At 45.9% G+C, this 16,297-nt stretch overlaps 2 protein-coding genes across 2 annotated transcripts in view; both read left to right on the top strand.

The window, feature by feature from the left end:
• Positions 1-311: 311 nt before the first annotated feature.
• On the top strand, positions 312-12,028 carry Dpy30 (dpy-30 histone methyltransferase complex regulatory subunit). The gene is made up of 5 exons (XM_055618100.1): positions 312-394; positions 614-686; positions 777-824; positions 7,477-7,619; positions 11,692-12,028. Exons 2-5 carry the CDS (start codon positions 651-653, stop codon positions 11,762-11,764), a joined length of 300 nt encoding a protein of 99 aa, XP_055474075.1. The 5' UTR covers positions 312-394; positions 614-650; the 3' UTR covers positions 11,765-12,028.
• A 3,545-nt stretch (positions 12,029-15,573) lies between these two features.
• The window catches only part of Memo1 (mediator of cell motility 1), a gene marked incomplete in the record, with an annotated part of 91,636 nt that continues 90,912 nt past the window's right edge, over positions 15,574-16,297 (top strand). The window contains 2 exon segments of the mRNA XM_055618079.1: positions 15,574-15,644; positions 16,253-16,295. Of these exon segments, the coding sequence (XP_055474054.1) occupies positions 16,270-16,295 (26 nt within the window).

Below are 16,297 nucleotides of genomic sequence, written 5' to 3'. Positions count from 1 at the left end.
GGAACTGGAGCTACAGATGGTTGTGAGCCTGGGTTGTGGGTACTGGGAACCAAACCTAAGACCTCCTGCAAGGGCAGCTGGGTGCTGCTCTTTGGCTTTAAAGAAGGCTGAGCCTGTGGCTTTCCAGTAAGAATCGTTCGGCGAGTGGTCTCTGTCTTTAAGGCAGTCTTTGGTTCCGCCCAATCTGCGGCACGGCTAAGCCGGCCGGCGTCCAGGGACACGGTACACCGCAGAGGCGCAGGCCCACTTAGGCGGGCTCTGGCAGTGCTGCCCGCGGCGCCGCTCTGCGCAGGCGCAGCAGCAGCGCGACGTCCCTCACTTACGGCCGGAGCGGTTCGCGCTGGGAGTCGGTGTCGCTGTGCAGGGCACTTAGGAACCGACAGCATTGGCGCGGGTAATCAGCTCCCTGTCCTCCTCCCACTGCTAGATCCTCGGGACGACCTCCGAGCTTCGCGATGCGACGCGGACGGCTAGTCCGTGGACCGTCTCAGCCCGCGCGTCTGCTGCCCGCGGGGGTGAGGGGCGGGGTCCCGGGCTGGGCTGCACCGCATCCTGGCGTCTTCCACTTGAAATCTCCCGGGTAACTAACTCGCGGCTCTTCTTGTTTTGCAAGACTGGTATCCGGTTGATTGCGGTTTGCAGGGTCCGCCATGGAGTCAGAGCAGATGTTGGAGGGACAGACGCAGGTACCAGGAGGCCCTGGATTCAGAGTGGCGGTGTGCAGGGAGGCAGCGCGGGACGGGAGGATGTCTCTGTGACTGTATTTTGTTTTCTAGGTTGCAGAAAACCCTCACACTGAGTACGGTCTCACAGACAACGTTGAGGTAACTCGCCCAGTTCCTCTGCCACATCTATGGGACTTTTGAGAGCTGGAGAAAACTTAGGATCCGTTTACTAGGCTACACTTTGCTGCCGTCACCTCCGTAGTATCAGATTATAAATGGCTTCTTTTACTAGCATGCTAAGACTTGCCTAAAAATAAAGGTAGTTTGTAAATGAAAGACTAAATCCCGGAACCAGAGCTGGGTAGGTTTGGTTAGGAAAATAGAGGCTTCCTGGAGAAAATTTGTGTGTGAATAGGGATTAAGTTTGTATAGAAAAGGGCAGGACCAGGTTTCCAAGCAGTTGTTATAGAAACAGGTGTCAATATTCAACGCTTTGCGGTGTTTGTAATACACACCAGATCAACTTGACTATATCTTCAGCCCCAGAACGCTTAAAGTTGAGTAACTTGTTCAAGCTCACTAGCAAGTAAGTTTAGATCTGCTTTTCTTTTTTAAATTTAATATATTATTATTAGTGTGCTCGTGTGTGTGTGTGTGTGTGTGTGTGTGTGTGTTGCACGTGTATAGAGGTCAGAGGACAATCTTACAGAGTAGGTTTTCTACTTCCACCCTAAGGTGGGTTCTGGAAATTGAGCTCTTGTCATCAGACTTGGGTGTAGCAATCACCCTACCCACTGAGCCATCCTGCCTGACCTAGAGCTGTATTTCAATGTTGGCAGGTTGACTTTTTTGCAGAGGAATTGCATTGTATTTGCATTTGTGTGATCTCCTTGCCTCTTCCCTTGTGTATACATGTATATGTATATATGTTTCTTTACTTTTTCTATCCTCCCCCCCCCCCCCCAGGTAGGATTTCACTGTGTAGCTCTGGCTGTCCTGGAACTCACTATCTGGATCAGGTTGACCTTAAATTCACAGAGATATATCTGCCTCTGCCTCCAGAGTGTTGGGGTGTGCCACCATGCCCAGCTTTGCCTGAGTGGTGCTTTGCCTGAGTGAAGGTACATCAGAAGATGGTGACAAATCTCCTGGAACTTGAGTTACAGAGAGTTGTGAGCTACCAAGTGTGTTAAAATAATGATTACTGTGCCACACAACATATCTGGTATAAAGGAGATTTATTTCGGAAAAGGGGAGGGGCAGGGAGAGAGAGAGAGAGAGAGAGCGCGCAGGGAGGGAGGGAGAAAGGAGGGTGCCCATGACAGAGAAAGAGAGAAAGAGACTGAGAGATAGATATGTAGATAGATAAAGAGAGAGTTGAGCCGCCTGGTGGAGCTCCTTTTATCACCTGGAGGTGGCAGAAGGTGATGACATCAGAGGTTGTTTGGACCTTGAAATGAGCCTATAGTGGGACCTCCTGTATGCTAACATTGTGTGTTCTGGGAATTGAACTAAGATCTTCTGTAAGAGCCACTGGTGCTTGCTTGTTCCCCCCCCCCCCCCCAGGGTTTCTCTGTTTCTCTGTGGTGCCCACAGAAGCCAGAAGAATGTGCCAGATTCCCTGGAACTGGAGTTATAATTAGGAACTGCCATGTGGGTGCTAGGAACCAATCTCAGGTATTTTGCAAGAGCAGCCAGTGCTGTTAACTGCTCAGTTGTCTCTCTAGTCTTGTCTATACATACAAACACTTATTTATTTATTTATTTTTGAGACAGGTTTTTCTCTTTATAGCCTTGGCTATCCTGGAACTCACTTTGTAGACCAGACTGGTCTCTAACTCACAGTGATCCCCTTGCCTCTGGCTCCCTGAGTGCTTGGATTAAAGGCTGGCTTCAATATATGTTGATCATATCCATTCCCAGCTTCCGCCTACCCCTTACCTGTACATCCCCAGTCCTCCAAACACATTCCCTTCCTTTTTTTAATTGGTTGAAACTCAGTGAGTCCAAGTCGTGCTGCCTGCAGGAGTGTTGACTCGTCTTGTGCAGTTCTCCGTAAGTGCATGAGTTCATGATGAGTTCTACAGTCATGCTGGGTACAGAAGATAGCAATCCCTCCAACTCCAGGTCTGCGTCCTGTCTCACACTGTTCTGGAGCCTTAGTGGGGAGTACTGTAGAAGTTCCAGTTAGGGCTGAGTACTCGGATCAGTTCTGAGCTTCCTTTCTTGCTGACCACTACTGCAGAAATAGGCTTCTTCTGCCCAAACTTGAGAGATACATTAATCTATGGATGGAAACAGGAATATTTAGGTAATTTGACAACTGTTTTAGAGAAGTAACAGTAGTAGGTGATTCCCTGGGGCCCATGGCCTCCTGAGCTATAGGCTTTTGGCCAGGTTTATATATCAGGCAGGCATGTATACCCTCTTGTGGAACAGGACATAAATCCAGTCAGAAAGCAGCAGGTTGCCCCTATATTCCATCTTTATTCCATCATGCCACTATAACGTTACTACGATAACATTATGGGGCACATATTGCCTGGCAGGTTGGTATTGTGGCATTTAGGCTTCACTGATGGGAGAATACTGATTTATTTTTAATGGCCTTGTCTATGATACACACATACACACACAATACTCCGACTGTCCTGTAGCTCACTATGTAGACCAGGCTGGCCTTGAAGTCACTGAGATCGGATTTACTCTGCTTCCCAAGTGCTGGGATTAAAGGTGTATGCCGCCTTGCCTGACAAGGTATATTGTGTCTTGATATATTTTTGTGGGTTGATTTTTCTTTGTTTTAATGTTTTATTATTTTTTTTACCTTATAATTTCTTTCTTAAAACATTACTATTTTTAAAAAAATATTGTTATTTTTAAACATTTGTGTGTGTGTGTGTGTGTTTGTGTGTCTGTGTGTCTGTATGTATGTGTGTATTCCATGTGTGCTGGTAACCTCTGAGCCAGCAGAGAGTGTCAGGTTCCCTGAAGCTGGAGTTACAGGTGGTTGTGGGCTTTGTGATGTGAGTGTTTTGAACTAAATTTAGGTTTTCTGCAAGTGCTGGAACTACACACACCTTTAGAAATCCCAGCTCTGACTTGGATGTGGGTGGCACATGTTTTTAATCCCAGCTTTCTGGAGGTAGAGGCAGGTGGATCTCTTGTGCATTCAAGCCAGCCTGGTCTACAAAGTGAGTCCAGGACTGCCAGGGCTGTTAAGCAGAGAAACCCTATATTGAAAAACCAGAGCGGGGGGAGGGGGGGAAAGTAAAGAAACCTCAGCTTTGGGGAGGCAGATGCAGATGGATCTCTGTGAGTTCCAGAATAGCCAAGGCTCTAAAACAGACTCTTGTCTGTCTCTCTGTTCTCTGGTCTGTCTGTCTCTCTCTCACATACACGATTTCCACATTATTTTATGTGTGCTTTAGGGGTTTTATTGACATAAAATACCATGACTAAAAGTAACTTTTGGAGGAAAGGGTTTATTTCAGTCTATTGTCCATCAGACAAGGAAGTCAGGTTAGGAACTGATGCAGAGGCTGTGGAGGGATGCTGCTTATTCCTTGCACAGGTTGCTTTTCTATAGCTCCTAGGACCAGCAGCCCAGGGGTGACACAATCCACAATGGGCTGGGTCCTCTCACATCCATAATTAAACAAGAAAGTACCTCACAGGTTTGCCTGGGGCCCAGCCTGGAGGGGTGATTTTCCCAAATGATGATGTCTCTTCCCAAATGATGTTCTCTCCTAGCCTGTGTCAAGTTGACATAAAAACTAGTGAGCACTGTGTATGAGTGTTTTGCCTGTGTAGATGTATGTGTGCAACAGGCATGTTTGGTGCCTGCAGAGGTCAGAAGGGGCAGCTCCTTGGGAACTGGTCATGAGCCACCATGAGTGTGCTGGGAACCAAACCTGGGTCCTCTTAAAGAGCAACCAGTGCTCTTCACCACTGAGCCATAGTTCTCTAGCCCCCAGTATTATTGTTGCTGTATATTTTGAGTTGATTCTTTCTTTTACATGTTTTCTGGGGTTTGCTCAGTAAGTGCCTTTGCCTACTGAACCATTTCACCGGTCTTGCCTAGTAATTTTTTTTTGTTTTTTGAGACAGAGTCTCACAATGTATGTAGCTTTGACTGTTCTTCAACTTGCCATGCAGATCAGGCTGGCCTCGAACTCAGAGGTCCTCCTACCTCTGCTTCCCAAGTGCTGGAAGAAAGGCATGTACCACTCTCACTGCGTATTAATTCCTTAGTACTCTGCTGGTACTGTCCATTTTACTATGTTTAGGTGTCTCTTCACAGTCTTGAATGTTGTGCCAGAACACAGTTATTTGAAAACAGTTTGAGGTTTGTTTTTTTTTTCCCTCTCCTAGACAGGGTTTCTGTGTTTAGTCTTGGATATCCTGGACTCACTTTGTAGACCAGGCTGGCCTAGAACTCAGAGAGGTCCACCTACCTCTGCCTCCCGAGTGCTGTGATCACAGGCATGCGCCACCATGCCAGGCTAATAGTTTGACTTTTTAAGGCTCACTTTAACTTTTGTTAGATGGGGCCAGGCCTGCCTTTAATGTAGGCCTAATTTCATCGTTGACTGTTCTAATGCTCCATGTATTTTGAGACTCTGCTGCTTTGGATCATGGGACCACAAAGTGTTCCCAGTGTGTTTGCAGTCCAGACGTGTCCCTGTGTCTTTTGGTGGTTTTCTTCCTGGTCTCTGGTTGCTGCGCTGATCTCGATATGAGAGTGCCCTCACCAGTTTTTTTCTGTGTACCCCTCATGCCCATACAGGTTTCTCCTTGTAGTACTCTGTCTTGTGAATGGTAGCCGTTTTGGTTTTCCACAGTTTTTCAGTGCTTGTCCTCTCAGGTCTGGGCGACTGCTAGACTTGAGCAGGTACCTTACAGGTGTCCTGTAAGTTCTTCAGCAGGGAGCCAGCAGGTTGCGACCATAGGGTTCTGTCTCTCCTGTTGTAACTGCAGGACACCGTAATCTTTTTGTTTCTGTGTGTGGTGTTATGTTTGTATTGTATGTATTTAGGTTGATCCATGATGCTGACTTGTTTTTCCTGTTGCTGTGTGAAAATATCCTGACAAAAGCAACTTACGGACAGAAGTGTTTATCTTGGCTCATGGTTTTGGGGGTGTAGTCCAGTATGAAGGGGCACCAGAGTGGCGGAGCTTGAAGTGCTGGCTGCTTTGTCAACAGTCAGGAAGAAAAACACAGTGAATGCTCCTACTCACTTTTCATCTTCTATGCCACCCAGGACAGAAGCCTCACACAGGTGGCTGCCCTCCTTTATGGTGGGGTTTTCCTATCTCAGCTAACTTTAAGTTAATCCCTTGAAGGTATGCCCAGAGAGTAACTTCAGCTAGACATTCCCTTACAGGTGTTCTTGGAGTCTTAGTTCCTACAAGATTCTAGATTGTGTCAACTTGATAATATGATCTGTCACATTGACATAACTAAAATTAAGCATAGCAGTTTGCACATGGTAGTCACTCAGTAAATGCTTGAGTGAAATTAGTTAAGGAGGGTATTATAGGAATTTTTTTTTAAGAGATTTATTTATTATGTGTAGTGTTCTGCCTGTGTGTATGCCTGCATGCCAGAAGAGGGCACCAGATCTCCTTATAGATGGTTATAAGTGAATTGAACTCAGAACCTCTGGAAGAGGAGCCAGTGCTCTTAACCTCTGAGCCATTTCTCCAGCTCTAGGAATTGTTTCTTTTTAAATGATTCATTAGAAAAATTTTAATTGTATGTATGTGTATGTGTGTGTGAGTCTAGGTGCCTGCCTGTGAAGGTGTCAGGTCCTCGAGCTGGGATGGCAGGCATTTGTGAGCTGCCTCATGTGGGTGCTGGAACTCAGAGAAATCTGCTTGCCTGTGTCTTCTGAGTGCTGGGGTTAGAGGCAGCTCAGTGCCCTCTGTTAAAAGTTAGAGTTATTTATAGCTGAGGCTGGGTTTGAACTCAGTATATAGTTGAGAATGATATTGATTTCCTGATCATCCTGATCTGCCTTCCAAGTGCTGGGATCACAGGTATGTACCACCATACCCAGTTATTGCTTTGATTGAACCTAGGACTTCATGCATCCTAGATAAGTCCTCACTGCAGTATATGTAGCCTTGTTTCTGGAATTACTGTTTTTTATTGGAGGCATTATAATAGCTTGTAAACTAGTAGATTTTTTTTTCCTTTTTTTTAGTATCCAAATACTCTGATAAAGCTGGATATGGTGGTGTACACCTTTAATCTCAGCACTCAGGAGGCTGAGGCAGGCGGATCTCTGTGAGTTCCAGGCCAGCCTGGTTTATAAAGGGAGTCTGGGATAGCCAGGGCTACACAGAGAAACCCTGACTTGAAAAACTGAGAGAGAGAGAAGTTTAGGGGTTGGGGCTGGAGAGTTGGCGAGTGTTAAGAGCGTTTGTTGCTTTTGCAGAGGACTGGGGTTGGATTCCCAGCACCTACATGGTAGCTTACAACTCTTTGTAACTCTAGTTGCAAGGGATTTGATGCCCTTTTCTGGCCTTTTTGGGTACATGGTGCATATGTATACAGGCAAAGTATCGTACCCATAAAATAATAACATGAATCTTAAAGGAAGGAAAAAGAAAGAAGTTTAGGGGTTGGCTTGAATGTCTGCTGGGGGAGAGGTTTGCCATCTGGAATAGTTCTAGTCATGATTTGCCTTTCCTCTAGTGCTCTTTTCCCATTAGTTTTTGTTTTGCTCTCCAAGCAGTCTTGTACTTGGGGGATATTCATGAATTGCTTTTTTTTTTTTTTTTTTTTTTTTTTTAACATCACTAGAGGATAGTTGAAAATGAGAAGATAAACGCAGAGAAGTCATCAAAACAGAAGGTGGATCTACAGTCCTTGCCCACCCGTGCCTATCTGGACCAGACAGTCGTGCCTATCTTATTACAGGGACTTGCTGTGCTTGCCAAGGAAAGGTGAGATAACATTTCCTGTGAGAGGAGATACAGACTGTGCTCCACACCCGAAATACCAATGGAATGGTTGTGTATGGTGGCTTTTGTTCAGTGACGTCAAACTCGTTATTTTTATTTTAGAATTACATTTATGTTTGTTGTGTGTGTGTTTTGTGGTAGACATACAGAGGTCAACTTCTGGGAGTTCAGTTCTCTTCTACCATATGAATCTTGGATACTGAATTCAGGTTGTCAGGCTTAGTGGTAGCCATCTTTACTTGCTGAGTCATCTCTTCATCTCTCTGGTCCCATTGCTGTTAAACTTTTATTTTTTAAAAAAGTAATTAATTAATTAATTAATTAATTAATTAATTAATAATTATTACTATTTAAATAAAAGAAAGTCAGCCAGGTGCCCTATAATCCCAGCACTTGGGGAGGCAGAGGCAGATGGGTCTGTGTAAGTTTAGGGCTGACAAGATGGCATAGCACTTGCTCTTGCAGGGGACCTGGATTTGTTTCTCAATACCTGCATGGAGGGTCAAAACCACCTGTAACTCCAATTTCAGGGCATCTGATGCCCTCTTCTGCCTTCTTTGGGCACAAACGTATATGCGGGCAAAATAACCATACACATTTAAAATGAAACACACACACTGTGCTCAATATAGCATATACTTGGACTGCCCAAGGACACTACTAACTGATTAAATGAATATAATAAATACCGCCTTTTGTTTTTGCTTGGTTATTTATGTTTATAAAGTACAATTTCTTATGACTGAGCATATCTTGTCTCTGTTCTTGGTGACTGAAATGTGGTTGGGCTGGAGTCACAGCTTTTGTGGTAGATTGCTGCCATGGCATGTCTGAGGCCCCATGTTCAGTTTCCAGCACCACCACCAGAAGGCTATGTTAGAAATTCTATGTAATTTGAATTTTAAATTATTAGTATTGCTTTATTGGGACAGGGTCTCATGTGGCCTAAATTGGTTTCAGACTTCCATTGTAGCTAGGATCACCTTGAACTCCTACTCCTACCTCTGCTTCCTAAGTGCTAAGATTGTAGGTGTGTACAACCACGCCTGATTAAAATTCTCAGTGCTAGAAAGAAGAAAACAGGATGATTTTAACTAATAAAATGTTTGTCAATAGAATTAGTAAGCAAAGAGTTGTGGCAAAATAAGCCACTAGGGATCGTAATCTTTGTGAAAGTGGGGGCTCGAGAGATGGCCTGGGTTAACAACACCGTTGCCCTTCCACATGGTGGCTCATACCTATCTATCCTGGGATCTGAGGTCCTTTTCTGTTATGCAGACATACATGCAAATAGAGCACTCATATACATGAATAAATAAATCTTTAAAAAAATCTTCATGAAAGTGGTGTCTCAGAGGGCGATTCTAGTAGGGTTTGCTGCTCTAAGCAGTTGGGAGGCTGCCTCTGCCTCCCGAGTGTTGGGATTAAAGAGGAGCACTCCTACTGCCTGGCTATTCAATTCCCTATGCCCTAAAAAAGCTGTGTGCCACCATGCCCAGCACAGGGTAATAAATATTTTTTTATCATGGTAAATCAGGTTTCTGTATGCTCCCTTGCCTGCCTTTCTCTCCTCTCTTTCCCCACCCTGCCTTTTTGAGTAGGGTCTCATCATGTGCCCTTGACTGTCCTGGAGTTTGCTATATACACTAGACTGAAATTCCAAGCACTGAAATTTCAGGAATATGCCACTGTGTCTGGTCTGTCTTTGTCTTCTTTAACTTTTCATCCCCCTCCCTTTCTCCTTTTCTCTCTACCTTTCCCCCTTTCCTCCCTAGCACGCCATGGTCTGGGCTAGCCTCTACTTCCCATGTGTAGAGGAGGCATTATAATTGGGTGCCACCTGTTCAGTTTTTGCAGTGCTGGGGCTTGGCTCTCGTGTCTTGCTCACGCTAGGCCAGCACTTTACCATCTCTCATTTCCTTTGGATTTTTGAGATAGGGTGTCTCTATGTAGCCCAGGCTAGCCTCAGATTTACTACATAAAATGAGTTTGAAGTCCAGGCAGCTGTCCCAGAGTGCTGGGATTACACATTGGAGGCACTGCCCAGCTTTGACCTTGCTGTTACCTAACCTTTGTTTTTGTCTCCCAATTCCTGAGATTACTGGTATGTACCATTAACCATTCTTCACCCTGTATGTGGGAGGGATGATTTTGCCGGTTTTTTTTTTTTTTTTTTTAAAGAATACTTTTTATATTAGTTACAGTTTATTTACTTTGTATCCCAGCTGAAGCCCCTTACTTCATTTCCTTCCAATCCCATCCTCCCTCCCTCAACTCTTCCCATGCTCCTCTACTGATAGGAGAAAGGTCTTCCTCCCCTTCCATCTGACCCTAGCTTATCAGGTCTCATCAGAACTGGCTGCATTAGGATTTTGCTGTTTTGTACTGGTTGGTTTGGAACTAGGATTACATGTCACTGTGTTCGGTTTTCAGTATGGTTTTTTAAGCGACCCGTTTTTAATATATAGGCAGGTTTTCAGCAAAAATTACTTGTATAAAAGTGATAAACATAGAGTTATATCTTTTAAATATATTAGTGGGTTTCTCAGGTGTAAATTGTTATAGCATCATAAATAATAATTTAAAATATTTGGGCTGGCAAGATAGCTTAGTGAGTAAAGAGGTTTGCCACCACGTCTGGTGACCTGAGTTTGGTCCCTGGGGTCCCCATGGAAGGAGGAGAGGACTGGTTTTCAAAGTTGTCCTCTGTCTTCTACAGAACTGGTAGGCTTCCCCACAAAACAAATGTAATAAGAGATTGAAGAAAAATTGAAGTGACTCTTAAAAAAGTAACTAGTGTAAATGAATGTTAATGCCGCCTGTGAGTTCATCTGTAGCTGAAGTTGCTAGTGGCGTGTCTGTTATTTATTTGGTCTTTTTCTGGAGGACTCACTTGGGAAACTACACACACTGTAAGCTTGATGAGCTTTTGTTTTCACTGTAGCTCTGGCTCTGTAGACCAGGCTGGCCTTAACTCCCAGAGGCCTGCCTGCCTCTGTCTCCAGAGGGCTTTGAACTAAAGGTGTGTGCTACCTCACTGGGCCAGCTACAAACTAAACCTCTGTGCAGTATGCACTAAAGTCAAGAAGCTGACCACTGGAGGGTGCGACTAGGAGGAGAGGAGGGAGGAGGCCACAGCCGGGTTACAAAATGAATAAATTGTAATAAATAATAATAATAATAATAGTAAAAAAAAGAAAAACATGATCACGGAAGCCTTTTATAGAAAAGGGATATTTTATGTCTAAGTTACAGTTGTCTCATAAAGGAAAATCTTCCAGTTAATGACAATGTGAATTAAAATCAATGAGTGGAAGTGCTTTTATTCAGAGAACCTTTTTTTCTCCTTTGAATAAAAACTAGAGTTTCTGTTTAAATTCAAAAACAAAAACAACAACAAAAGGAGCTGACCACTGTTAGTACCCTAGATGTCTCCCCGAGGCAAGCAGCATTTCATTTCCCAAATGTGTTTGGACTCAGTTAAAGGCACTTGGCAAGCAGCAATCCCCAGAACCCATGTGAAGTTCTAGAAACTGACTCCACAAGGTTGTTCTCTGACCTCCACATGGGTGAGGCATCATCTCTCCCCTGCATACACGCAATAATAAAGGAGAAGGATTATAAACATGACTCTTTGTGTTTTAGAATTGAATTTCAGAACTAGTTTTAAGCTACAAAACAATTTAAGACCTTTTTTTTTTTTAAAAAAAATATTTATTTATTACTTATGTAATGTGTGTTAGCATGTACACCTGCACGCCAGAAGAGGGAACCAGATTTCATGTTTAGATGGTTGTGAGCCACCATGTGGTTGCTGGGAATTGAACTCAGGACCTTTGGGAAGAGCAATCAGTGCTCTTTTATCTTCTGAGCCATCTCTCCAGCCCCCTTTAAGACCTTTTAAAACTTTAATTTTGGCTTCTTAGCTTGGCTTACTGTATTATGACTAGCCTTTCATTGTGAAATGAAAATCAGACAGATGCATTTTAAGAAATGGTATGTGTAAATTAATATACGTACCAATCATCTCTCTAACCTTTCTCTTCCCTTACAGACCACCAAATCCCATTGAGTTTCTAGCATCTTACCTTTTAAAAAATAAGGCACAGTTTGAAGATCGAAATTGATTTCTTGGGAAGAAAAGAAACATTTTGTTTGCTACTGTAGATTTACATGATTACGAGGCAGCTTTAATTGCCATGATTCCCCTCCCCCTCTGGAAGTGCAAGAACCTTCAGGGCCACAGAACTCACTTCTGGAGCTGCAGAAGAGAGCACACCCGGCTGTCAATCATCACACTTATTTAATGAGTATCATCTGTGCAATTTTTTTTCTCAGATTGTCTTTTACTTTTTTTTAAAGACCTTCAAAATAAACTTTTAAAACACCAATATTTTATAGTTTTTGTTGTGTATGACAAATTGTTTCCATGAACTGCTTGTATTTTTGAATGTGCTAAATCTGCAGTAATGACCTAGTAGTTGTAATATTTTCGGTATTTTACTTAAATGATCTCTTAGATCTCTGCAGAGGAGCTCTGTTTCCCATTTCGCAGACAAGAAGACAGACTGGAGAGGTTAAAAGCTTGCTGAAGACAACACTGCTGGTTAAGTGCTTACTGGGAGATCAGCCCAGTTCTCCCAGCATCTGATAGCTGGGCAACAAGAACTTCGGCCTCTTAGTATTGTTGCATGTCTGCTGTAGCCGTGGGGGCCGAAGGATGGCAGCTTAGAGTAGGAAACCTGTAGCATCTTTCAGAGGACGCATATTTGATTCTCAGCACTCACATCGTGGCTCATGGCTGCAACTCCAGTTCCAGCCGATCGGGTCCCCACTTTTGACTAGGCACACAAAAGATGTACACCTGTAACATTCAGACAAAACGTACATATAAAGTAAAAGGAAATAGTATTTTTGAGGGTATCCCTGTTGTTCCCTATGAAGAAATTGAGCTAGCTCCCCAGCTCTGAGTGGTGTGATGAGGGCACATATTCCCAGGAACATGTTCTCAAATGGGAGTCAGGTACATCAAATGGGTGAGGCATGGACAGCTAGTGGAGTGGGATTCTCCTGTCATCAGGATGTCCTCTGGGGTACTCAGTAGACAGTCCCTGTGCCCCACTGCTCACACTTAGTCATCCAGTTCAAACTAAAATAGCACTGAAGTTGAGACCCCTGCACTGGAAGCACATAATAGTAATCTTACTCTTAAGTTAAAAGCCTTTGCAAAGGTAATGTTAATAAGATAAATTTTGTAATTCTTAATGACCAGGCATGATGGTGCGTACTTTTAATCCTAGCATTGGGAGGCACAGATTGGTGGATCTTTATGAGTTCAAGGCCAACTACAGCAATATCACACCATTTTTTTTTTGTTTGTTTGTTTTGTTTTCCTTTTTTAGACATGGTCTCTATATAGCTCTCGCTGTCCTGAGACTCATTATGTAGACTAGGTTGGCCTTGGACTGATAGCGTTTCTTCTGCCTCTGCCCCCTGAGTGCTGGGATTAAAGGCGTGTGCCACCAGGCCCTGCTCAAAACCAACTTTTAGTGTAGAAAATAGTTACTTAATTATGATTGACAACTGTATGGCATTATAGTTACCATTTATATCTTTAGATCTAGGTCCTGGAGAAATGGCTCAGCAATTAAGAACACTGGCTGTTCTTGCGAAGGGCATGGGTTTGATTAGCAGCATCCACATGGAATCTGAAGCTTCTGGACTCTGTAGTTAGCCACATCCCCTCACACCTAACACACACACACACAATTAAAAATAAACCCGATGAGCTGAGGAGCTGGCTCAGGCTGTAAATTGCTTGCTGTGGAAGCATGAAGACCTGAGTTGAGCTATCCAGTGTCCATGTAAAATGCTGGAGGAAGCTTGGAAGCACTGCAGTGTCTCCTCATCCTAATGCCAAGGAGGCAGAGCCTAGGGGCCATCCCTGGGCAATTTAGGCTGATCAGGAAGCTCTAGTTGGGAAGAGACCTTGTCTTAATACAAGTCTTAATGATGTCCACTGTTGCTGTGATTAAATTACTATAACAAAGATTGGATAGTCTGTCTTGGAAGCTATATGCTCTAATGTTAGGTTCTGGAACTAGTTCTATTCTGTGCATCATATGGACTGTTATTTTTTTCCTTGCCCCTACTGTGAATAACATTTATGGAATGTCAAAGCCAATTCACTAGTGTATACACCTGAGATTGTCAATAATGAAAATTATATAAAATTGCTGATAAACTGCATTATGAAGTTAGTATTTAGGGGAGGTGGACATGAATAGGTTCGAACTGTCTTCTTTCAAGAGGCTGTATTGGAGCTGGGTGTGCTTGTACTGCCAGTACTAGGGAAGTAGAGATGGGTGGGTTCCCAGCAAGTTCAAGGCCAGCTTGGTCTGCATACTCATTTCTGGTCAGGCCTATGCAGTATATAGGAACATCTGTCTCAAAACAGCTGCTGTGATGGTAGCTGCCTTTGGCTCTAGCACTCTGGAAGCAGAGGGAAATGTATCACCTTGAGTTTGAGGACAGCCAGGCTTACATTGGGTGTTTCATCCAGGCCAGTCAGCTACTTTGTCTTAAAGAAAGAGAGAGAGAAAGAAAGAAAGAAAAAGAAGGGGCTGGAGAGATGGCTCTATGGTTAAGAGCGTTGTCTGCTTTTCCCAAGGACCCAAGTTCAATTCCCAGCACCCACCATGGCAGCTCACAACTGTAGAACTCCAATTCCAGGTGGTCTAACACCTTCACACCAACGCACATAGAATTAAATTATTAAAAACTGTACTTGAAAGCATTCTAGAGATGTTTAAAAACATTTATTTACATATATTTGTGTGTGGAGCGTATGTGCACGTAATCTTACGTGCCTGTGGAGGCCAGAAGAAGGCATCAGATCCCTGGAACTGGGAGCTACCCAAAGTGGGTGCTGACTCAATTTTGGTCCTCTGCAAGAACAGTGCAATTTTTTTTTTTTTAAACGACTGAGCCATTTCTCCAGTCCAAGAACTTATATTTTATTCGCCATTGTAGTCTTTGCTAAGTTTGATTAAGTGACACAAACTCTTGGGAGAAAGAAGCGATCTACCTTTTTTGTTATTGAAGTTAACCTCAGAACTTAACTCATAACAAAACTTGAAAACCTGGCAAATACCCCAACCAAACAAAAAGAATATTGTTACAGCATTAAGGAACACCGAACTTCGTTATTAGGCAGCGAGACATCTACTTTGGGACTTCTCCAGGATCTAGCTTAACGAGTATGATTTCGGCCCCAAATACTTTCTGGGAGATGGTCAACTGTTACTCTTCCTAGTTTTGGAATCCTGCACTTCAAAGCCAAACCACTTCCTTTTTGATTCTGCCCAGCACGTAAAGGAATTCTGTGCTGCTGGGTGACATTTGTAGTAAGCCTTACAGTCAGGCTCCTCGCCCGCGTTAACTCAATCCTGGGTATCCCTCCCTCCCGAATGTCACCCCCCACTTTTTACAGAAGGAAATACTTGAGACAATTTTTGCCACACTGCAGTTAAAGCTAAAATACAATTAGTAAATATAACTGTCAAAGACATTATTTGGTGGTAGAGGTGAGCCCGGAAGGCGAAGGTTACAGCCCTCCCCCCCATCGTCCCCCCCCCCCCCCCGTACGCTTCCCCGCGTGTCTGTTTCTCCAAATGAAACTTCCCGGCGCGGCCCCAGGGTTGCATTACCGGGCGACACCCCGAGGGTGGGAATCCACCAAGGACGCCGCGGAGGGGGGAACCCCGGCCGCGCTCGGCGCGGAGCGACCGCGTGTGCGTGCCGAGCCGGCGGCGCGCCGGGACAAGCCGGGCGGCTAGGGGGGAAGGGGTTCTCCCCGCCTCGCGGCTGCGTCCTGCGCCCCGCGCCCTGCCCCCAGCCTCTGCTGGCGCTAAACCCCGGAGAGCGGAGCGTGCACGCTGAGCCTCCTCGGCGGGCCCGGCCTCGGCGCTGGGCATGCTCAGTGGGCCGGACCCGGTGGAGCGGCGAGTAAGGACGCGTGGGCTTCCCGGGCTCTGCCTTTCCCGGGTTCAGGCCCCGGCCCCGGGCTGGCGGGGGGGGCGCCGATCGCCGCCGCCCCGTTCGGGGCCAACCGGCCCGGATGGCGCGGGGCCCGTCCCGCTTCCGCCGTTGAGCGCGCTTAGGCGGGGCGGGCGGAGGCGCGGGGCGGGGCCGGCGGGCGCGCGGCGGGAGGGAGGGAGGGAGGCCTGGCGGTGGGAGCGGGCGGGCGGGCGGGGGAGGGCGCGGAGTCACGGGGGTGGGGTCAGCGGGAGGCTCGGAAGGCCGCGCGCGCGGCGGGGCCCGGGGCGGCTCGCGGAAGCAGCCCGGTCGCGGCAGCGCCGGCGACTCCGCGGCCGCGCCGCTCGGCCGAAGCCGCCGTGGGCCCTATCTTCCGGCGGCCGGCGGAGTTCCTGGCGATTGTTGCCGCCGTCCGCCCGCCCGCCCCGGCTGCCATCTCCTCCTCTTCCTCCTCCTCCTCCTGGGCCGGGCCGGTCCCCTCCCCGCGGCCGCCTCCTCCTGGGCTGGGCCCGCGGCGTCTCGTCCCCTCGCGGAGCCGCCGCCGCCGCCGCCTCCTCATTCATCCTCGTGCACCATAGGCGGCACAGGCACCAAGATGTCCAACCGAGTGGTCTGCCGGGATA

The sequence above is a fragment of the Psammomys obesus genome, unplaced genomic scaffold (assembly GCF_907164565.1).
Source record: "Psammomys obesus unplaced genomic scaffold, mPsaObe1.curated_primary_1811, whole genome shotgun sequence".
NCBI lineage: Eukaryota > Metazoa > Chordata > Mammalia > Rodentia > Muridae > Psammomys > Psammomys obesus.
Note: the sequence above shows the minus strand (reverse complement) of the source record. Positions and strands in the feature narration are given on the sequence as shown.